Raw genomic sequence first — 22872 nt, forward strand, 5'->3', positions numbered from 1 at the left:
GGGCACAGGGCTGGCCTCATTAGCGGGCTGGCAGCCCCCGGGGCGGGGGGCGGGGCTGCGTCTTATTTTTAAGTTTCCACTTATTCAAAGGCAGGTCTCCAGGGGAACCAGGAGCTTGGCGGGAGGGCAGCTCAGGCAGAGGCCCGGGGCCAGCGAGCGAGCGTCTGTCTCCCCAGGGACGTCTCCTGGGGCACAGGCGGGAGAAATACTGCCCCCCACGGGCCTGCGGTGCGGCCACCCAGCGGGGGCGTGAGGACGGGGAGCCGCCACCTTCCCCCAGGGCCCTGGGTGTCCAGCGGCCGGAGCCCCGAGCAGTCTGGCCGGGGCAGAGCCCTGGGCAAGGCCACGTGGCCGCCAGGCTGTCGAGGAACAGCGGCTGCCCTGGCCTCCTTCCCCGGACGCCGAGGCTCGCAGGGAGAGACCAGGGCTTCCCGGCAGCTCCTGGGATCGAGGCCACGCGTGGAGCCTCCCCCGGGACACCAGGGGCATGTGCCCCCCGCGGGCTCCAGGCCACGGCGGCCCGCCGAGGGCAGGACACCCCGCAAGCAGTGTCCGCAGGAGAGCGAGGCCTGGCCCTGCACCGCCGGGCCCCTCCCGGCTGTGCCCGTTCCCGGCTCAGCGGGTGCTATGGCGACGGCGCTATAGAAACACCCAGCTGACAGACAGCGTTTAAGACCCACGGCTGCTCCACTGAGTCACTGGGCTGAGCAGCTGTGATCCGAGAAGACAAAGTGATCAGAACCGGGCTCTTCCTCCAAGGCCGGGGTGACGCGGGGGGGGGGGGGGGGCGCGCCCCGAACGAGTGCCTGCCGCGCCGTCCACCTCAGCCCCTGCGGCAGCCGCGCTCCCACGGTTCTCAGAAACCGCACGCGGCCCCTTCCGTCCCGGCAGCTCGTGGACGCACGGAATCCCGCCGCTGCCGCGGGGGAGCCTCCGGGGACAGCGAGGGGGGGTCAGGGCTGCCCGGGCCTCCTTGGTCCCTGGAGCCTGGGCCAGGCCGTGCCCTCCCGGCTCTGACGGGCCTGGCGCTCCCACCACGAACGGGAAGCGGCCTGGGTCAGCGGGGGAAGCCCCGAGCCGCGGGAGCCCGCGTGTGGCCGGACCGGGCCGTGGTTCCGTGGGTCAGAGGCCCTGAAAAGTCTCATTTAAACACAAGAGCTCAGGGCAAGAGGCGGCGGGGACCGAGCAGGGCGGCCACCTGGCTGAAGGAGGACGTGCTGCTGGGGGAGAAGTGGGGGTCTCCCCGGCGGCTTCGGGGACCCACGAGCCCGGGTTCGGCGTCCTGGGGAAGGGCCCGAAGCCGTCACAGGCTGGCAAGGGACCCGGGACCATCAGACCAGCTGCCCACGCCCCCTCAGGGTGCTGGCCAGTGTGTGCCCGCGCCCCACGCCCAGCGCTGCACCGAGGCCGGAGGGAGCCCACGGAGCCAGCCGGGCACTGACAAAGGCTCGAGGCCCACAGACCAACCCCCCCCCCAAGCCAGGGACTCGGGGGCCACAGGCACCTGAGCCACCGCCCTGGGGGGTCTGCTCCGAGACCTGGAGAAGGTCGGAGGTCACGCTCACGCCTGCTCGGCCGGGCGGCCTCTGTGGGTGCTGGACCCACGGGTCTCGGCTCCGCCTGCCGGGCAGCCCCGCCCCCCGTGGCCACGGCGGTTCGGCAGGTGCCAAAGCCACACCCGACTTCAAAGACGTAAATGTTCCCTGCACATTCCTGCCACGTCACATGCTGGGAAACCACCGGTAAGCACGCACTTCCCTAAGCCGCTTCCGTTCCGGCCCGAGCCCCCGGGGCCCCTGCAGGGAGGCCTGTCCCGGCTCTAAAGGCCCAAGAGGCTCCAGGCTACTCCAGCGCCAGGGAAGGCGGCACCGGGCCACTCCCGCACCCGTGGGGGGCGGCGGGGGGGGGGATGGCCGCAGCTCGGTCCTGGGGCACAAAGGGGCCGCGTCCCACAGGCAGAGGCCCTCTGGGCACGGAGGCCCGGCATGGTCCGAGGCCGCTGGTTTCTCGCACTCCGTGCCCACCCAGGCCCCTGCCCGGCCCGTGCCCAGAGGGCCTGCAGCCCCGGACGCGTCCCCAGCCTGCGCCCCGCAGGGCACGGGCTCCGCCACCAGCGCCTCGTCCACAGCCACGTGGTAACGGGACCAGCCTCTGCCGTCATCCTCCTTGACGATCTGAATTACGGTTATTCTGCTCCTGCTGGTTAATTACACACCCCTGAAATAGAAGCGCCCCGCCCCGCAGGTCGCCCGGGACGCACGCGCCTGCCAGAGCCCACGAGCCGGGGAGCCGAGGCCAATGGGCTCGCGTGGCCGCTGCAAGCTGCCCAGGGCCGGTCGGGCAGCCCCGTGGCAGGCACCCCGCCCCCAGGATCTCAGACCAGGACCAGCCGGGCTGCCTGTCACGCCCCCCCCGCCCCCAGCAGCCCTACTCTCAGAGAGGGATGGGGACGGGGGAGGGGGAGCCAGGCCTGGCCGTGCCCCCGCTGGCCGCTCCGGGCCCCTGGCAGCCCCAGCCCTGGGTGCCCCCCCCGCCCCCTCTTTCCCCAGCAGGACTCTGCCTCCACCAGCAGCTCCAAGGGCTGGGCTGCCGTTTATCCTAACAGGGACCCCAGTCAGGCTGCAGCACAGCACCCCACCATCGAGGGGACCCCCGCGAGGCTGAGACCCCAGGACCAAAGGGACAGGGTCACCAGCCGAGGCTTGTGGCTCACGGGACGTCCTCTGTGGTCTCCTCCGTGATGCCCGGAGGGCGGGCAGCCCTGGGCGGGAGGGCGGGCGGGGAGCACACCCACTTCCCGAGAGAACCCGCGTCCCAGTTAGCGCCCGGGAGCCTCTGCGTGCCTGTCCCCGACCTACAACTGAGCCAGTTCTGTCCTTGGAGGTCCCTCAGCACAGCCCGTCACCAGCAGCCGCGACAGCGGCCGGCTCTGACCCAGCCCCGCTCCCGGGAGCCGTGCTGACGGACAGACGGACACCCTGGTCTTGCTCTCTCTGGGGCAAAGTCTGACCGACTTCGCCGCTTTCCCCACCCCCTCTGCCCCCTCACAGGCAGCGGCCGTCTCTCTGGGTACGGCCTGTCCTCTGAGCTCGGGCCGCCGGGCTGGCCACTGGCCCCAGAGCACGAGCCTGGGTGGTGCCCAGGAGTCCCGGGGCCTGGAGGGCAGAGCGGGCGGGGCTGTGCTGCCCGACGTTGGGGTTCTAGGCCCCTCATGGGTTCTGAGGCGGCCTCGCACCCTCCCCGAGTCTCACACTCACAAAGCTCAGGGGGGCTGGGGGGCCAGGGCTCAGGGGGGCTGGGGGGCAGGGGGGCCAGGGCTCAGGGGGGCTGGGGGGCAGGTGGGCCAGGGCTCAGGGGGGCTGGGGGACAGGTGGGCCAGGGCTCAGGGGGGCTGGGGGGCAGGTGGGCCAGGGCTCAGGGGGGCTGGGGGACAGGTGGGCCAGGGCTCAGGGGGGCTGGGGGGGGCAGGTGGGCCAGGGCTCAGGGGGGCTGGGGGACAGGTGGGCCAGGGCTCAGGGGGGCTGGGGGGGGCAGGTGGGCCAGGGCTCAGGGGGGCTGGGGGACAGGTGGGCCAGGGCTCAGGGGGGGCAGGGGGGCCAGGGCTCAGGGGGGACTGGGGGGTCAGGTGGGCCAGGGCTCAGGGGGCTGGGGGGGCAGGGGGGCCAGGGCTCAGGGGGCTGGGGGCAGGTGGGCCAGGGCTCAGGGGGCTGGGGCGCAGGCGGGCCAGGGCTCCAGACACACCAGGTGACCCCAACGCTGGGCTCTCGTGAGAGACCACCACCTCTGCTGAGCTTGAGCAAGCCACGCCCACGGCCACGTGCCCGTGCCCCAGCCCCCGCCGTGGCGCCACCCTGTGTGGTCAGACATGGGGTGCCTCCGCCTTCACCAAGGGGAGCCTGCGGGCGCTTGGCCACACAGGGACACTGGCCGTGACCTCTACCCTCCGATGGCTCTCAGATAACCGGTCACCGCAGGGCCAGCGGGTCCAGGGAGGGGGCCGGGCTCCAGATGGAGCCTCCATGTTCAGGGCCACGCGCTCCAGCCGGGACGAGCCCTGAGCACGTGTGCTGATGCGAGAAGCTGGACGCAGGGCCACCGGCGCACGGCTGCATTCACAGGCACCACCAGAAGGGGAGCCACAGCCGAGCCCGGGGCCTGCTGGCGCTCGAGTGGGCTGTGCGCGCTTTACGGGCCGGGGGGGGGGCTGTGCGCGCTTTACGGGGCGGGGGGGGGGCTGTGCGCGCTTTACGGGGCGGGGGGGGGGGGGGGGCTGTGCGCGCTTTACGGGGCGGGGGGGGGGGGGCTGTGCGCGCTTTACGGGGCGGGGGGGGGGCTGTGCGCGCTTTACGGGGCGGGGGGGGCTGTGCGCGCTTTACGGGGCGGGGGGGGGCTGTGCGCGCTTTACGGGGCGGGGGGGGCTGTGCGCGCTTTACGGGGCGGGGGGGGCTGTGCGCGCTTTACGGGGCGGGGGGGGGCTGTGCGCGCTTTACGGGGCGGGGGGGGGGCTGTGCGCGCTTTACGGGGCGGGGGGGGGCTGTGTGCGCTTTATGGGGCGGGGGGGGCCTGTGTGCGCTTTACGGGGCGGGGGGGGCTGTGCGCGCTTTATGGGGCGGGGGGGGCCTGTGTGCGCTTTACGGGGCGGGGGGGCTCCACGGTGCTCACCCCACAGCACTAGGTCACGGCTGCCCCAGAAGCAGCACCTCGGGATCCAGCACAGGCGCTGCCCCTGGCCTGTCCTCAATCCTCAGGGCGCCCAGGGCACGCCGGGCTGGGGTGCTGTTTTCCTCCCGGACAGCGGGGCGCTGTTCCCGGGCCCAGGCTTCCAGGAAGCAACGTGGCAAACCGTCCCGGTGGGGTGGGTGGGACACCTCACGGCCGCGTGGCCAGGCCTCAGGCGTGACGGGTCACGATGGTCCACAGACCGTGGACGCGGGAAACGGGAAGGTGCGCTCAGAGGGCAGGGCTGTGTCCTTGCAACTCACACACAGGATGCGGGAGAGGCTGCGGCTGCGGCGGAACGGGGGCGGCTGCTGGGTGACGGGGTTACTGCCCCACCAGCGCTCGGCTGCTTCCCACAGGGGGTGACCCTCAGCTGCTGTTGCCACACACACAGAGACACGTGCACACACGTGTGCGTGCACAGACACATGCACACACATGTGCAGAGGCACCACACACGCGCACACACACGGGTACACACGTGTGCACGTGCCCAGTCAGCAGTGGGGGTGTATGCAGTCGGCCCGATGCTAGCAGGAAGGTGGGCTCTGAGCTGAGGGCGGACCCGAGTGCCACCCCCCGCCCGCCAAGGTGCCCCCCACGCTGACCGGCGGGGAGCACTTTCGGAACGTTTCCTTTACAAACAAGTGGGGTCCAGTTTTCCAGTCCCCCCTCATCTGAGTCACGTGTGACCTTGGAGAGCAGGTGGCGGGGCTGTCTGCGCGGAGTGGCCGGGGGTGTAGAATCAGGGAGTTGGGGCCGGGCCCCTCCAGGTCCTGCTGCCCTACATCCTGGCCCACTCAGCACTCAGGCTGCGACCTGGCGAGAGGCTGAGTGACAGGACAGGCTGCCCCGCCCCCGCCCGCCAGTGCCATCTGCCTCACCCTGCAGGGCGGCCGCGTGCCCAGAGCCCGCCCGGTGGGCAGTGCGCACTGACCGGAGTAACAGCCGGGTCGCGCTCCGCGCCGAGCGCAGACAGGCCGACCTGAGGGCCTCTGCTCAGGCCCCATGAGGCCGAGAGCAGGGCCACCGGCCACCCGCTGGCTCCAGGACAGACACGCCGCCCCAACCCGAAACATGTGCGTGCTGCGGCGGGGAGCCTCCCTCCCGCCGGGGCCCGGCGCCCACCTGCAGCTCCTTGTCCGAGTACTTCTGGGGGTTCTTGCTGCCCTGGCTCTTCTTGCGCAGCTTCTTCAGCTCGGCCTGGCACTTGTCCAGCGCGTCCCCGCGGCCCCGCTGCTCCGTCTGGTACTTCTTCAGCGCGGCCTGCCGGCGACCGACACCCTGGCCGTGACCGCCCTCCCTCGGCTCCCGGCTCCCGGCTCCCGGAGACCAAGGTCGGGCTGGGCAGGCATGAGCCCCGGGACTCGGTCGCAACGGGTGAGAGGGAGTGGGTGCGGGTTCCAGGAAGTGGCGCCATCACGCCACCGTCTTTACTCACAGCCCCCACGTGGGCACGGGGGAGCCGGGCAGCGGGGTTCACCCTGGGTACCCCGTGATGCCTCGATGGGCAGGCATGTCGGGGAGCCACTGGATGGGGCGCTCAGAGGGACCTCTCAGTGCAGGAGGGAGGGGCTACTTACACTCAGGTACCTGGAGTCCAGCTCCACCTTCTGCTCCAGCTGCGTGAGCAGCTCGTTGTGAAAGGACTTCAGCTGGAGAGAGAGCACGCGCCCGAGTCAGCTCAGACCGCAGGCGGGAGCACACATTGGGCGGGGAGGAGGCGGGTCCCGCTCCTGGGACAGGCGGAGGTGACCCCACGGGAAAGAGGAGCCACCTGATCCCAGAGCTGACGACCCCACAGGGACAGGCAGGCCCCGCGGAGCCAGGAGGCTCTGGGCGAGCGGGACAGGAGCCGGTGTGGGACCGCCTGGCCGTCTACAGGCCGCGGCACTGCCCGGCCCGGCGCGGCTGAGGCTCACCGTCTCCTCCAGCTGGTTCTGGATCTGCCGGTGCACCTCGGCCATCTGGAAGAGAACGTCGCCTGCACAGGAAGGCGGAGAGGAAAGCGGGTCAGGATTCTCAGTCACCGTCCCGTCACCCCCACGGGGCTGAGAAGTGGGGCGCCAGACCCCAGGGCCACCGGCTGGCGGGCAGGCAGTGATGGGTGCACCCGCCGTCTCCCAGCATCCCCCAGGACAGCGAAGCGCCGGGCGGGGCCTGGCGCTCCTCAGTGCTCTTGCGGGAGCAGTGGGGACACGGGGTGTCGCACGAGGGGCCCCTGTCCTTGGAGGCCATCGGCCTGGCCGTCGGGGTCGGGCAGGAAGGACCCCGTGGCGCAGGGGGGCGCGGGCGCGGTCGAGGCCGCGCTCATTGGATCGGCAGGAACTTGCCGAGGACCTTTCCGGTGGCAGGCGCCGCACGTGCTGTGGACACGGAGCCGGCGGCCACCCGGCCTGAGGGCGCCACGCCCCGGCCCCGAGCGCTGCCTGCGCCCATGTCCTCCCTGCCCGTGGCCGGGCCATCTGGGGCCACGGCTCGGTCCTTCGGGGCAGCCACGAGGACCATCTCCAGTCCCTCGAGGCGACGCTCCGGCCCTGCAGGAGCCCTGTGGGCTGGCACCGCCCTCCCAGGCCCACCGCCACCTCGATGGGCCCTCCCGGAAGTCTGGCTCCGTGACAGACGCACAGACTTCAGCTGAGGGAGGCGAGGAGGGGACGAGGGGCCTGCGAGGAGCTCGGACCCTCCCGGCAGCTGGGCCGGGGCCGTAACCACGTGTGGGCAGCCACACACCGAGGGGCCGGGCCGGGGCTGACCAGCCCGCAGGAGAGGACGCCAGCCTCACGGCGCCTCCCGCCCCCCGGCCTGAACCAGAGGTTCGTGCTGCCAGGAACCGGCCAGGGAGGGGCACCAGGAGCCTGGCTGCCGCTCTCGTGCCCGCCCTGCGCCCTGCGGGGAGGGTTCCGCTCCCGTCAGCTCCCCTGGGGGACCGAGGCCCCGGGCACTGCCCACGGCCTTAGCGTGCTGCTGCTCCGAGTGGCCGTGCGCACGTGGGGTGGGTGGCACACAACCCCGCCACTCAGGTCAGATCCCGAGCCCAGGGGGCAGCTCTATGGGCCCTGCTCCTCCCCGAGCCCCGGGGCGGCCCCGGGACCAGGAAGCTGCCTGCAGACATCTGTGTCCGGACACGGGTCTCCCTGTGCCACCCGACCCCCCACCCCCCGCTCTCGGGGCTGCAGCTCCAGGATTGGCTACACCAGGGCCCCAGAGCACACGGGGGACAAACCGTGTCAGAAACACGGGGGCATCGCAGAGGCGGTCCCGCCGCCCCGGGCTCTGGGAGGAGGGAAGGCTCCGGAGCTGCGAGCCGGGCGCAGGGACGAGGCCGAGAGGCGGGCGCTCGGACGGGAGCCGGTCCAGACCGAGGTGACCGCTCACAGCCAGGCCTCGGCTCACGGCCCGCCTCCTGCCGCCCAAGTCGGGCTCGTGCCCCGTGCCCCGGGCCGGGCCCTGCCTGTTGGCACCTTACTCTCTCCCGGGAGAGGGAGGAGGAGGACGGGCGGGTGGGCAGCGAGGCTGAGCGGAGAGCGGAGCGGAGGGAGCGGTGGGTCCGCTGAGCCGCTGAGGGGGCCCCATTTCCTGGCAGGAAGCGCCCAGGTTTCCAGTCCCTGGGAGCCAAGCGGCGCCGCCAGCGGGCAGAGGGGCCGGGGGAGGCCGCCCGCCCGGCACATTCTCTTTCACAGCCGCTCCCGCTGAGTCCTGACCTCCCGGCCAAGCCCCCGTGTCAGTGCGGTGGGTGGTTCTGTTCTACACACACCCCACCCCCCACAGCCCACACCTTTCTCGGAAGCAGTGAGCAAGCGGACTCCCCCCTCGGGTTCCCTTGGCAACGCGCACGCACTGTTTTGGCTGCGGGTGCCGCCGGTACGGTGACATTTCTGCTCGGAGGCTGGGAGAACTTTGCAGCGTTTGGGATAATGTGTTTATACTTCGCCGTGTAGAGTAAGAGAATTGTGTTGAATAAACCCAGGGCTAGAACGCCAGAAAAACACACAAAAACAGGCGTGGGCCAGGCCGGTCAGGGGGACTGCTGCCCAGCCGGCGGCCAGGCCACGGGGCGGGCGCGGCGGGCGAGGAGGCAGGGACCCTTCTGTGGCTCCTTGAGCCCCGGGCCAGCTGGGTGCTGACCCCCTCCCACCGGAGCTCCACAGGCCCCAGGGAGCCCCCCCAGGGAGCCCGCCCCTCCCCCGCGCAGGCAGAGGCTCCGGGTGGGTGTGAGGCCGTCCCAGCCACACCCGGTCCTGTCAAAGGCCCCGGGATCACAGAGGCTGAGTCACCCAGGCCCTGCTCTGGGGCTTAAAGGGACAGACGGCCTCCTCCCAGATCAGCCTCCGGAGCCCATGGCCCCACCGGGTCCCGGCCCGCCGCCCGCCTGCCTCCCACCTGCCTCCCAGGCCGGCCGCCTCTGCGGCCTCCTGAAGACGCACGTGCACACACTTCCCTGTTCGTCCGTCCGCGTGCAGGGACCCCGTGCCCCCTCCGCACAGCACCCGACCCTGGGTGAGTGGGCTGAGCCCTCACCCCTCAGCCCCACCAGGTCCCAGCCAGCCCCCCCGCACCCGCCTCTCTCTGCTGACGCCCCTGCATCCTGAGACAGGGAGCCACCTTTGGCGACACCTCTGGGAGCCGGCCTTCAGCCTCCACTTGTTTTTTAAAACGTGTTCTTGTTGGCTTCAGAGAGGGAGGGAGAGGGGGAGAGAGAACCATTGTGATGGGAGAGAATCGTGGGCCGGCTGCTTCCTGCACGCCCCCCACTGGGGAGCGAGTCCCCAACCCGGACATGTGCCCCGGCCGGGAACTGACCCTCGACCTCCTGGTTCCTTGGTCGACGCTCAGCCCGAGCCGCGCGGCCTCTGAGAGCCCCACGCTGTGCCGCTCAGCACTGACGTGTCTGGAGATCCAGGCGGACTTTCTCCAGAAAAGACAACGTGTTCTGGTTTTGTTTTGCTTTGTTTGTTAATCCTCAGCAAGGACGCTTTTCACTGCTTCTCAGAAAGTGGAGGGGGAGGGAGGGAGGGAGGGAGGAGGGGGAGAGGGGAGAGGGAGGGATGAGGAAGGGAGGGAGGGAGGAGGGGGAGGGAGGGAGTGATGTGAGAGAGACACATTGATTGGCTGCCTCCTGCACGTGCCCCAACCTAGGGCGGGGAGTGAACCCACACCCAGGTCGGTGCCCCTGACCAGGAATCGAACCCGTGGCCCTTTGGTGCCCGAGCCGACGCTCTAACCGCTGAGCCGCCGGCCGGGCGATGTGTTCCACACCCTGCACTCTGCCGAGGGAGCGCGAACCGGAGACGGTGAGCGAGACGGGGAGACAGCCCTGGGGGTGGGGCGCTCGCAGCCCAGCAGCCCCGTCTGCACGTGAAGGTGGGGGCGGAGCGGCGGCCCCGGAGGCCCCTCGGGCCCTCACGCTGGACCCCGAGTCCCAGGGAGCAGTGGCCGCACCTCTTGGGTCTGAGTTAAGACCGATTGGGCTTTAAACAGAGCGCGTTCCTGCCAGCGAGCACGGCCCGAGGGGTCGGCGACGCTCCTGGGACGGGCCAGAGCCGAGCTGCACGCACCGTGGGGCACACCATGGGGCGAGGACAGCGCGGACGAGCGCGAAGGGGCCGCTCCCACGTGCGTCCTCCTCCGCCCGGCGAACCTGCGGGACTGGGAAGGTGTCAAGGGCCCAGGCGCCAGGCAGCCGCACGTGGCGGGGCGTCCTGCCACGGGGGGTCAAGGCCTCCCCGCGCCACGGCCGCGCTGCCCGTGCACCACAGGGTTTCCGGCTCGCTTTCCCACGGAGGCCGCGGACCTGGGTGCAGGCTTGGTCCCTGGCCGGCAGGGCTCACGAGGAGGCAACCAACCGACGTCTCCCTTTCGCCGATGTTTCTCTCTCCCCTCCTCCCCTCCTCCCCACGCTCGCTAATATCCCTGGGGACCATCCTCGGGCGAAGACTAACAAATACGTAAGTGGCCCCCTCAGCCCTGCTCCGTGCCAGCACAGGGGACGGTCCTCACAGAGCCCCCGGCCCCGCACCCCCGGCAGGAAGGGGCTCAGCTTGGAGCCCAGGCTGACGGCTCCTCCCCACCTCCCCCCGGCAGGAAGCCCGTCACCCGGCAGCGGCCAGCCACACCTCGCTGTCCCCACCGACGATCCTCCCCAGCAGCCCCTAGACGCCCGGGACCTGCGGACCCGCTGAGCCACGGCTCCTGATGCCACGGAGCCACCGCGGGAACACGCGACCCAGGGAGGGCGCTGACTGGTCCCGGGCACAGGCTCCATCCGGAGACCGCTGGTCAGGGCAGCAGGGTGGGCGCTGGGGAGGCCTCAGGGGACACCCTGCCCGGGCCGCCGCCCCTCCCTCCCTGTGCTCAGCGGAGGGTGCGGCCGGGACGGATGAGGCCGCCCGCGACCTTGGTGCCCCCACCACGCCGAGCCCGAGGACAGAGCCTCGCCCTGACAGACGGCCATCCCAGGGCGGCAGGGACAGCGTGGTCTATTCCTGGGGTCCAGTGACCACCCTGCACCGGCCACTCACGGTGGGGGTCCAGGGGGCAGGGTGTCCTGGACTGGGGGGCGGGGAACAGCGGGGAAGGGCGTGAAGGTCAAGCAGGCCACAGGCGAGGAGTCCTGCTCTAGGCCGGCCACGGCGCCATCTCCACCGAGGCCGGTGGCCGTTATGGGACCTCGGGGTTGGGGACGTGGAGGCCGAGTCAGGGCCCGGGGGTGACCTCAGCGCGCGGCCCCGGGGCCCAGGGCGGCCAGGCTCTGGCTGACGGGACGCTGGCCTTTCCTCGCTCGGGGCCCAGGTGGACGGCAGCCGAACGCCAGGGGCTGTTGGGGCCACACCTTCACCCAGTGACTCAGCGCGAAGCCCGGCGGTTTCAGCTCCGGGTCGCCCTCCCGCCAGCGCACGCCCCGCCTGGAGGCCGGCCCAGCAGGAGCTCCCGCGCTCCGTGCAGGCGCCGGCCCTGCGAGCTCGCACACGCCCGCTCACACAGCGGCCTCTTCAAAGGCCGAGCGCACAGCAGAGCGTGGGAGCCGGGAGGGCGACCCGCAGCCGCCCGGACGGGCAGACCCCAGGGCGAGGCCCCACGGAGGCTCCCGGGACGGTGGGCCACGCGTGGATGAGGCAGAGGGTACAGGGAAGGCTGTGCCCGCTCACTGCCACGACCGTGCCGCCTTCCTGCAAAGCCCAGAACGTTCCAGAAGGCTGTGTAACCGTAGCCTCCCTGCGAAGCCAGGGTCGGCCAGGGACAGCACGGACCCTCCTCCTGCACGTGACGCGTGATGCCCACAGTGCCGAGCCAGCCGCCTGGCCGCCCACATTTGCACAGCGTGCCGGGCCTCTGCCCCCCGCCCCCTCCCGGCCCCGCTGGCTCCGCAGTCACTGGGAGGAGCCCGGGACGGGCTGCAGGTGGCACGGGCTCCGGGTGCAGCCTGGGGGCACCACAGGTGCCGGGACAGGCCCTCGCCTGGGCCAATGGTGTCCGCGGATGGCACCCTGGAGGGAGTAGCCCCGGGGGGGCCCCCAGGAGCTAACGCGGGGAGAAACCTGCAGGCACACGGACGGGGACCGGGATGGGCACGGCACACGTGTGCTTCCAGCCCACAGCACCCCGGGCCTGCTGAGCGAGGCGGGACAGGGAGGGACCGCACGCCGGGGACGCCGGGCGACGTGACAGGCGCAGGCGGGAGAGGACGCAGCTGCTCTGGGCCCTTGGTGACGGGCACCCGAGTTCCTCACACCGTTCGCTGTCTCTGCCTGAATCAATCGCCCAAAAACTTAAAGCTCAGCCCGGCCGGCGTGGCTCAGCGGTTGAGCATCAACCTAGGAACCAGGAGGTCACAGGTCGGTTCCCCGTCACGGCACAGGCCCGGGTTGCGGGCTCCATCCCCAGCGAGGGGCGTGCAGGAGGCAGCAGGTCCATGATTCTCTCTCATCTTGGATGTTTCTCTCTCCTTCTCCCTTCCTCTCTGAAGCCAATAAAAATGTAAAAAAAAAAAACAAAAAAAAATCAGAAGGAGAGCCTGGGGGCCTGGCCACCGCGGAGCACCCGGGGGAGACGGACACGAACCCCCACCCTGTGCAGGGCAGCCTCTGCCGCCAGGACTCTGCCCCCCTCAGGGCAGAGAGAGGGGCCCATACCCAACCCCCCCCCCCACCTTGGACCATTCCGGAACACCCTCAGCTCCGCGCCACGCTCCCGCCAGCCGATGGCATTTCTGAGGGCCTGGGGTCAGGAGGATTGGGGTGAGGGCACTGCCCTCCGCCCTCCGCCCTCCGCCCTGCAGCCTCCAGGCCCGGCCTCGCCGCCTGCCCAGCGCAGAGGCCGCCCGGGTCCCTCAGGGGACGCAGCCCCGAGGCGCCTGGACCACGCGCAGACCCGCCGCGAGCTTGTCCATCCTGCTCTGCGCCCGGGGCAGGCGTGTCCGCACCAGGTGGGGACTGGCCTGCAGCCTGGACCGCGCTGACCGGCCAAGAAGGACGGCGAGGACGGGCTGGCGGAGCCGCGCAGGCAGGGGGCAGCAGGGCGCGGCCGCAGGCGCCTCCACGTGGATCGCAGGTCGCGGGACGGGTCTGAGACTGAACTCAGGGGCTGGCAGCTGCTGGCGGGGTCAGCAGGGCTGCGGAAGGTTCCAGAACTCGGAACTCGGGCAGTCCACGCTCCTAACTAAGCCGCCTGCACATCAAAGTGAGGCTGAGCCGCACGGGCCGCCCCAGCGTGGCCCACGCACCGCAGGGAACAGAGGCGGGAGGAGGCCCCTCCGTGAGGCCACAGCGCAGGCGGCGGAGACCAAAGGCAGCCAGCCACTCGCGGCTCCACGGGAGGGCGGCCGGGCAGCGGCCTCGGCGCACGCCGGCTCTGAGCTCCACGGGAACTGCACGCTGGAGTCTCTCTCTCTGCGGCGGGGGCCCTGAGCGCCACAGCCTCAGCGTGGGGAGGGCGGGCTCGGAGGACCGCGGGCCGGCGCGTGTCCTGGTGGCCAGACCAGGGCTGAGACCAGGGCACGGGCAGGAGCCGCCGCTAAGGCAGCTTCCACCCTGAACAGGAAGGAAAAGGCAGGAAGGACCGAAGTAACGGGAAGGGGAGGGGCAGGGCAGAAAGGAGGGTGAACGCAGCGGCCAGGGAGCCTGCCCCGTGCCCGAGGGCCCCCCCAGGGCCCAGGTGGGCAGGGACGGGGGCGCGTGGCTGGCATCAGGCTGAGTCGGGAAAACCACCTCTGGCCAGAAGGCCTGGCCGCCGGGGACACGGTCAGTGTCGGGAGGATGCCCCCACCTCCCCGGGCGCCGCCCGGCCACTCCGAGCCCTGGTCACCCGAGGGCAGGGATGCGCCCCCTCACTCCCGTCCCGGAAGAGGAAGTGGACAGGAAGGCGCTGCTCCCAGGGCCACAGGCGGGAGGCGGGAGGGGACGGGACAACACGGACGAGGACGCCCCGGGGACGGAGGTCACCGCACGACGGGGTCAGCTCGACCTCCGCACGACGTGGAGTTCACGCGCTCAACCCCGCGGCCAGCAAACCCGTGAGGCAAAGGCCTGGGAAGCAGGAACCGGGAGTAAGAGGAGCCCTCGCTTCCTGGCGAGACGTCAGCGCAGACGTGAGCACAGCAGGAAGCTCACCCGCGGGAACACGGCTCCTCAGAGGCGACGGCACCTCCAGACGCAGGTCCCGCCAGGCCCCGCTCACGGCGGGGGGCGGAGGGGGCCCCGCTCACAGCCGGGGGGCAATGGGGGGCCAGCTCACGGCCGGGGGGCAATGGGGGGCCCCGCTCACAGCCGGGGGGCAATGGGGGGCCCCGCTCACAGCCGGGGGGCAATGGGGGGCCCCGCTCACAGCCGGGGGGCAATGGGGGGCCCCGCTCAAGGCCGGGGGGCAATGGGGGGCCCCGCTCACGGCGGGGGGCGGAGGGGGCCCCGCTCACAGCCGGGGGGCAATGGGGGGCCAGCTCACGGCCGGGGGGCAATGGGGGGCCCCGCTCACAGCCGGGGGGCAATGGGGGGCCCCGCTCACAGCCGGGGGGCAATGGGGGGCCAGCACGGCCGGGGCAGGGCCCAGGCGGAGCCGCGGCAGCAGCAGGGGCCACGGGCCCAGGAAAGGAACCACAAAGTGCTTCCTACGCCGACCCCGACGCCTAAACCAGTGGCGTTCCCACCGGGAGAGCGGCCACAGTGACCCCCGAGGCCCCCGGACTCCGGCCTAGAGCCAGGGGGGGCAGCTCAGAAAGGACCAAGTCCTCGCCTTCCTGGCCTCACTGTGCGGGCAGGCAGCTAGGACACCCCGAGCCTCAGCCACGTGACCACACTCCACCCCACGTGACCCAGACGCTGCCCGGTTTGGCTCTCACCTCCCCTCCCCTCCCCTCCCCTCCCCTCCCCTCGGGAGCCCGGCTGGTCGGGAGGGTGGCCCGCACACGCAGGTGACACGGGCACGAGAAGAGAAGGTCAGGCCAAGCCGCACTCGCTCCGGTCCCCAGGGGGACACAGAGTCTGGACGCCGGGAGTCTGGACGCTGCAGAGACGTGGGGAGCCGGCGAGTGGCATGGGCGCCCTGCGGGATGCTGCGTGCTCTGGAAGGAGACGGTGGGGACCTCACGCAGCTGGGGGGGTGCCAGGAGCCCCGGGCGGCACCGTCTCCCGGGCAAGCTGTGTCACGGGAACTGTCTCAACAGGAGGGAAGTTCAGCTCCGCCACTGGGCTACGGACGCAGGTGCTGGCCTCACCCCGACCCCTGACCTCTGACCCGGGCTCCTGAGGCCCTTGGACTGTCTGGGCGACGGGGTCCTCTGTCCTGCCGAAGGGGTGCTGGTGGCTCCTGGAAGGGGCTGGGCACCAGGAGCCGAGCGTGGTGAGCAGCGGGCACTCAGCCCCACCCCGTCCTGCGGGGAGAGCGGGCCGCGTGTGACCGTGCCCCGAGGAAGCCCCACACCGACCCCTAAGGCGTGGGCTCCGGGGGGAGAGGCGTAGGAGGGGGAGGAGGTCCTGTGCTGGGGACCCCCCCGGACCCCCTGCTCGTGTCCATCACTGCAGCCTTTAAGACAGACGGAGACGCAGGTCAGCGCCCCTCACTGCTCCGGGCGTCCAGGCAAATGATCACCCGAGGAAGCGGAGGTGGGGCCAGACCACAGCCAAACAGGACAGGCGGGGGCTGGGCCCACACTCGCCACGGCCGCTGCGGGGCAGGTGTGCGGGCAGGTGGGGTCCGATGGCGCCAGCCTGAGCGAGGGGAGCCCCGTGGCGTCAGCGCTCTCAGGAGGGGCCTCGGGCCTCCTCGCCTGGCCCCGCCGGGCCGCCTCTCAGACGCACAGCACAGCGGGCCCCTGGGGGGACGGCCCCCCGAGCCGGAGGGATTTCAGGCTGACACCCTGCCCCCCAGGAGGCCACCGCCAGGAGGCTGTGGGACCTCACCACCTTCCAGACACGCCTGCCCAACGTGGCCCCTCGGTGCGCCGTGGCCACGGGGAGGGAAGTGCCTGGGGCTGCCCACGTCCCTCGCCGCATGGGATGAACCCCGACAGGTGCCCCTTTCACAGACACACGGGGACTCCCCCGCACAGACTCGCCGGGGGGCGGGGCCAGGCCCTGGGGCAGGAGCGGGCGGGAGGCTGGGAGCCCCGGTCGGGCCAGAGGCCTGAGTCTGGAGCAGCTGGTCCACAGCCCAAAGAGCCAGACCCGCCCCACCCAGCCTGACCCCCCCCCCCCCCCCGACCTCTCCACGCCCTCCGGGGCTCCGGGCGGGCAGCGCTGCGCCCACAGAGGCCAGAGCCGCACCCCCCCCCCCAAGCCCGGAGGAAGGAAGGCCGCCACCCCCACGAGCAGCCCCGGCCGCGTGAGGAGCTGCCCTGGCATTGCTGTGCCCGCCGCGGCCCACATGGCCTCCTGCGGCCCCGCGGCAGGTCCCCGCGTCTGTCAGCACACAGCTGTGTCTTCGTGCTGGTGATGGGATCGGGGCGCCGCCACGGCTTGGCCAGGCAACAACCACAGGACACGGCGCCCCTGGCCTCCGCGCCCCCGAACAAGGGAGTGGCCGAGGCCCCTGCCAACCCCCGTGCGCCCACGCCTCCCCCCCGTGCACCCACGCCTCCCCCCGTGCACCCACGCCTCCCCCCGTGCACCCACGCCTCCCCCCGTGCGCCCACGCCTCCCCCCGTGCACCCCGACCGTAAAAGTGACGCGAGCTCTTCGCAGAGAACCTGCAGAACACTGCGCAGGAGGGGAGAGAACCCGTCCGGGAGCCTCCGGCGCATCTCCGGACGTGCTCACCGCAGCAAACCGCCACAGACCTGGCCCGCCTGCCCGTGGGCCTCACCCCGTCCGGCCCCCGCCCTGGGCCCAGCTTTGTTGGGGCAGAGCCCCCACGTGAGTGCCCACAGCCCCCTGCTGCCTGGTGACCCCCGCCCCCCCAGGGGCGCGCAGCTCACAGCCTGCGGCATGGGGCTTACCGAGTTCCTTGGAGCCCTGGCTCTCGCTGGCGAGCTCCCCCATCTTCACGAGGGCGTCGAAATAGCCCTTGGCGGCGTAGGTCACACCTGGGGGGGCGGGGAGAGGGCGGTGAGTTCCCTCTGGGACAAGCGGACCCACGGCCAGGCCCCCGAGACGCTTCAGTCCAGGCTGGACCCCCGCTTCTGAGTGAGGCCCCCCCTCGAGGGTCCCCTGTAACACAGGTGCGTCCAGGCGCAGAGCCCGGAGTCCCAGCGCTGGGGCCACTCCAGCAGGGGAACCTGGCGGGCGGGGGGGGGAGGGGGCCTCCTGAGACGGGCTCGGGGAGCCCAGCCAGGAAGCCGCTGCCCCGACCCTGGGCTGGAGCCGGCCTTGCAGCTGAAGTGCCTCAGGCTCTCCAAGCGGCTGCGGGAGGGGTCGCCGTGGGCCGGACTTCTAGGCGGGAAGCTCGGCGCCGAGGCCACGCCCAGCACCTGCTGTCCGGCCCCGCTCCCTCCTGGGGCCCCTTGGAGGCCTGGGTGCCCCTCAGCGGAGGCGCCGGCCCAGGGCCCAGGCCCGGCTGCCAGCGGCACAACCACATCCCCAACCCGTCTCCCACGGAACCCCCTCAGGGGCTCCCACCGCACTCATCACATCATCAGGTGCCCGTCAACCAGGCGGCCATGCCCCACAGCCGGGCGCCGTGCCGGCTCGCACCCCGCAGGCCGCCACGGGTCAGCTGCTGCGGGAGGCGGGGCTCCTTAGCACCGGTGAGAACAGGCCGAGTGGGCACAGGCCGGCACCGGGAGGCGGCGGCGGCCGAGGTGCCGGTGGGCCCGGGCCGGCGGAGCTCTGCTCTGGGCCAGCCCAGGAAACAGGCCCCTGGGAGCCTCGGGCCCAGCGGGGGCGGGAGGGCCGGAGGGAAACCGTCTCACCTCCAAGGGCCGGAGCAGGCGGGGTGGGGGGGGGCACCCCCTCGTCTGAGCCCCATCCTCTGGCTCCCAGACAGACCTTATGGGCCTGTCCTAGCGCCACGGACCAGTTGGGACCTGGACATGCCCACCCGCCGCCCGCCGCCGCCTTACCTGCCAGCGCCTTCTCGTAGTTCTTGCCCATGGCGATGAAGTTGCGCAGGCTGGGGTTGAACTGCTCCATGATGGTCTGGGGAGAGAGCGCGCGTCAGCGCCTGGACCGCCACGGGGCGGAATGGGGGCTGCCTCACCTCCCAGGGCCAAGCCAGGCTTCCCCGTCCAGGCCCCCCCCCCCCCCCCCCCCCCGTCCCCGCGGTGCCCTTGAACGCCCTCGGGCAAACAGCTTTTCCGCATCCGTACAATGGGGACAGGGACGGAACCGCGGCCTTGTGGCAAGTGCATAGGCTCAGAGGGCCCGGCAGGGCTGAGTCAGCGAGCGAGGCCTCTCCGGGGCCGCAGATGCTCAGCGCCTGGGCCCCCTCCCACCGCGGTCTCCGCTCCCCGTCAATGACCCCAGCCTGACTCACACCGCCCCGCGAGGAGCAGGCCTGCGCGCCTGCAGACGGCGCCTCGGTGCCAACACCCGCGGTTCTCCGACCGACCGGAGGAAGGAGGCTTCCCCTCGAAGGCCATCAGTGTTTTCCTTACGAGCATAACAACAGGCGCGCACACAGCCACGCGGGTTCTCCGGGGAGTCCTCGCCGACGGACAGCCCCCCGGCGCGGCGGGAGGAACTCCCAGAGGAACCGCCGGGCTGCGGTGTCCACACGGGGAGGGGACGCAGGCCCCGGCCGGTGACGCGGGTCCCAGTGACGGCGGCCAGGCCGGCCCAGGAGGTCACCAGGCGGCCCGCCCACACCCTCCCGTGACACCTGGGGACAGAGCTGGTTTCACTTCCTCAGCTCAGCGCTGAGCTCACGCACCATGAATGTGGGAGCGGGCGGGCGGGATGGGCACTGGGGTGCCAGCCAGGCCACCTGGGCAGGGCAGGGCCCCACTCCGCTGAGAAGGGGGGCGGGACCCGGCCGGCACCTGTGCCGCCGTCTCCGGGGGCTGATGCCCAAGGGGTCCCTGCTCCCAGGCCACGGGCCCTCCTCCGCCAGCCCAGGCCCGGGGTGGGCGGGGCAGTGGGTGGCCACCTCCCGCCTGTGCATTTCCTGGGTCCACAGCTACTTGCTTGGGGGAGACCTGGTGGCCCAGGAAGGCTGAGCCCCTCCAGTGAGGGGTGCTCTCTGGCAGGGGGTGCTCTCTGGCAGGACCTCTCCGAGCCCAATCCCTAGCTATTTGAGGGTTCACGCAGAGGCATTTGCACTCAAGCTGGGCCCAAACCCCCTCAGAGGCCGCGAGGGGGTGCCTGCCGCCCCTGACCCACCGCCCCTGACCCACGGCCCCTCCCAGCACCGGGCCCTGCAGCCGCCCAGCGAGGGCAGGAACCAGCTCCCCGCCGTCACGCGGAGGGGCCCCCGCCGTCACCACACTGCCTTCTCCAAGTGATGGGGCAGTGTATCTTTTCGGGGACCCCTGCTCAGAGGGAGCCAAGATCCGGGTGTGCAAACCCCCTCCCCGCACGAGGCCGCTGTTCACCGGCGACAGGAAAGGGAGTCTCGTTACTGACACTGAAGGGCGGACGCAAATAAAAGCAGGGCCGGGGGCGCCAGGGACACGGCCCAGGGGGAGCCCCTGTGCAGCCGGCCAGTCAGGACCCCAGACCGCAAGCCGGGCACCGTCCACGGGCTGTGGGCGCCCAGGGCCTCGAGGTGCCGGCCTCGTGCCCGTCATGAAACTCGGGGGCCCTGGAGAACCACAGGGACCCCGCTCTGGACTAGCCCGCGGCCAGGACCCGGTCCTGCGTGAGCCACAGCCTCGCCCTGGGGCTGCGCCCGATTGGTCCGGCCCCGTGTCCCGGCCCCGTGCCAACGGAGGGCCAGGCCGCACAGAGGCCAGCGCTCGCCCGGCCCCACAGGCCTGGCCGCCTGCCGGCTCCAGCTTCTCCCTGGACGTCAGGGGTCCGCCTGGACCGCGAGGGCAGAGGGCAGAGGGCAGAGGGCAGCTCCGCGGCCTCGCCTCTCCCCGGCCCCGGCCGCTGGCTTGTTTACTCCTCAGCTGGGTTCCAGCGAGGGCCCCTCTCCAGCCGCTTCCTCCGCAAACAGAGAACAAAGGTGCTGCCCCGGCCGACAGGAAGGAGGGCCGCCCTCGGCCCCCTCAGCCCAGGCACGCGGGAGCGCCCTCCACACCCGCCGGTCCTCCCGCTCTCAGCGGCGTCTCAGCCCATGTCCCCGATGGACAGAGGGCGGCTGAGGGCCTGCCCGCTGGTTCCTGCCTCCCCGGGGCCTCACCACGCGGCTCCCGCAGCACCGCCGGGCACAGGGCTGGCACACAGGGCAGGGGCCAGCGGCAGCTCGCCGGCCCAGGGCTCCCGAGGAGCCACCTCCCAGCCCAGCAGACGGGCGTGCGGAGGTGGCTCCTGCTCCGCCGTCTCCAGGAGGCCGACCCGGCCCCACTGCTCACTCCAAGGGTCCTGGTGCCCAGCTGCCCCGACCCCCTCCCACCTCTGTGGTGCCTGGGAGGTGGGAGCCTTCCCCCAGGGGGGCCTCCCCCTGCAGCCCCCACACGAGCAGGAACCAGCTGGGGCTCTGGGCAGAGGGCGGTCTGACGCTCCCTAAAACCTGGGACATCTGCCCGGCCGGCTGGCTCAGTGGTTGAGCGTTTGACCTATGAGCCAGGAGGTCACGGTTCGATTCCCGGTCGGTCAGGGCACAGGCCCGCATTGCAGGCTCGGTCCCCAGTGGGAGGCGTGCAGGAGGCGGCCGGTCAGTGGTTCTCTCTCATCGTTGATGTTTCTCTCTCCCCCTCCCTTCCTCTGGGACACCAATAAGAACTAAACAAACAAAACCTGGGCACCTGCCTAAGGGGATGAATCCGCCTCCAGGAGCTCGGGGCGCTGGGAGGGCTTCCTGGGGGAGGCGGACCTCCAGCTGCTTCGCTAGGTGAGAGCCAGGGACACACCAAGAGGCTGGAACACCAGGCTCCCCTCCCCACTCCCCACGAGACCCCCCCCCAGGGCCACGAGCCCCACAGGCCCACCCCTCCCCCCAACTCATGGCAGCCGGGCGGCCTCCAGCTGGGCCAAGGGCCAAGGCCACGGAGCTCGAGGGAGGCCAAGGCCGCAGCCTCCGGGGAGGGGGCGTGGAGAAGCTCCCGCAAGGGGCCCAGGCTCAGGACGGAGACCGGGACTGCCCCGGACGGACGGGAGGGGGCTGTGGGCTCCGCCTCAGCTTCCCAAGAAGCGGCCAGCATCACGACCAAGTGGCAGCCTGCGTCTCTGCCACGGTGCCCGGCGCCCCGAGTCCCACAGGGAGGAGCGAAGGCGGGCACCCCTCCGGTCACCGTGCCGGCCCGCGCCAGGGCCCGGGAAGCCTGGGAGAAGGGCTGAGGGAGGGTGGGCGGGGTGGACGTCAGGACCAAAGGCAGAATGAAATGGGCCCACCCGTCCCGGCTTTCTCTCAGGCCCCCAAGTCTGATCCCCCCTGAAAGAGGTTCTGGGGCAGGGAAGCTCCTGCTGGGGGCCGGGCCAGAGCGCGCTGGGCGGGGCCTGCCCCACCGGGAGCCACTCCCACAGGAACCGGACAAACACCATCGGACCAGACGCCAAGAGCAGCAGGGTCCAAACACGGCCCCACCAGCCGGCCACTTCCTTCCTGTCCGGGGCCGGCCCTGCGCATCCTGAGCTTCGGGGCAGCCCCGGAGGGACCACAGCCGCCTTCCAGCGAGCGGCCACCTGTGTCCCGGCCGCCCAGGCCCGCCGGGGACGCACGCTGACCGGCCCCGGCCGTCCCTCCCGGAGTGCAGAGCCTGATCCCGCGGGGGACGCGCGCTGACCGGCCCCGGCCGTCCCTCCCGGAGTGCGGAGCCTGATCCCGCCGGGGACGCGCGCTGACCGGCCCCGGCCGTCCCTCCCGGAGTGCGGAGCCTGATCCCGCGGGGGACGCGCGCTGACCGGCCCCGGCCGTCCCTCCCGGAGTGCAGAGCCTGATCCCGCCGGGGACACGCGCTGACCGGCCCCGGCCGTCCCTCCCGAGTGCAGAGCCTGATCCCGCGGGGGACGCGCGCTGACCGGCCCGGCCGTCCCTCCCGGAGTGCAGAGCCTGATCCCGCCGGGGACGCGCGCTGACCGGCCCCGGCCGTCCCTCCCGAGTGCAGAGCCTGATCCCGCCGGGGACGCGCGCTGACCGGCCCGGCCGTCCCTCCGGAGTGCAGAGCCTGATCCCGCCGGGGACGCGCGCTGACCGGCCCCGGCCGTCCCTCCCGAGTGCGGAGCCTCATCCCCGGCCCAGCTCTCACCACGGACGACAAACCAGCCCTGTTACCGCCGGACCAACTGGGCAGGGCGTTCCCAGACCACTGACCCGTGCCGTCCCGGCGGCTCCGGCCTGAGTTTCAGGGCTGGGCTCCCGCTGGATGAGCAACGCCCGCTGAGCAAGCTGGGCCCGCGGCCCGGGCCGGCCCCACCTCCACACCCGCCCGCTGGGCCGGCGCCACGGATGGGAGCGCAGGCCACGGGCACGGCAGTTACACGGCCTCAGCCTGGGCCTCCCACCGTCGGCCCCGCCCTCGGTCCCAAAGAGCCTTCCGCTCTCACCGCCACCCTCACCCGGGGCACTCCCCTCCCATTCAGCCTTAGAGAAGCCGCAGCGAAAGCATGTGCCCGGCCCTGGCCGTGTGGCTCAGGGGATAGCGTGTCGGCCTGCGGACCACAGGGTCCCAGGTTTGATTCTGGT

At 72.0% G+C, this 22872-nt stretch overlaps 1 protein-coding gene across 7 annotated transcripts in view; it reads right to left on the reverse strand.

The window, feature by feature from the left end:
• Positions 1-22872, reverse strand: part of BAIAP2 (BAR/IMD domain containing adaptor protein 2) — a 42931-nt gene that overhangs the window by 14125 nt on the left and 5934 nt on the right. For 6 of the 7 annotated variants that reach the window (XM_079797300.1, XM_079797302.1, XM_079797296.1 and 3 more), the window contains exons 2-6: positions 18209-18284; positions 17147-17233; positions 6642-6703; positions 6303-6374; positions 5848-5985 (exon numbers count right to left, since the gene is read on the reverse strand). In XM_079797300.1, the coding sequence (XP_079653426.1) occupies positions 5848-5985; positions 6303-6374; positions 6642-6703; positions 17147-17233; positions 18209-18284 (435 nt within the window). Of the gene's footprint in view, positions 1-5847; positions 5986-6302; positions 6375-6641; positions 6704-17146; positions 17234-18208; positions 18285-22500; positions 22538-22872 lie in introns of those variants that run through there. The other variant, XM_079797299.1, reaches the window with a different exon arrangement.

The sequence above is a fragment of the Cnephaeus nilssonii genome, assembly GCF_951640355.1.
Source record: "Cnephaeus nilssonii genome assembly, chromosome: 19".
NCBI lineage: Eukaryota > Metazoa > Chordata > Mammalia > Chiroptera > Vespertilionidae > Cnephaeus > Cnephaeus nilssonii.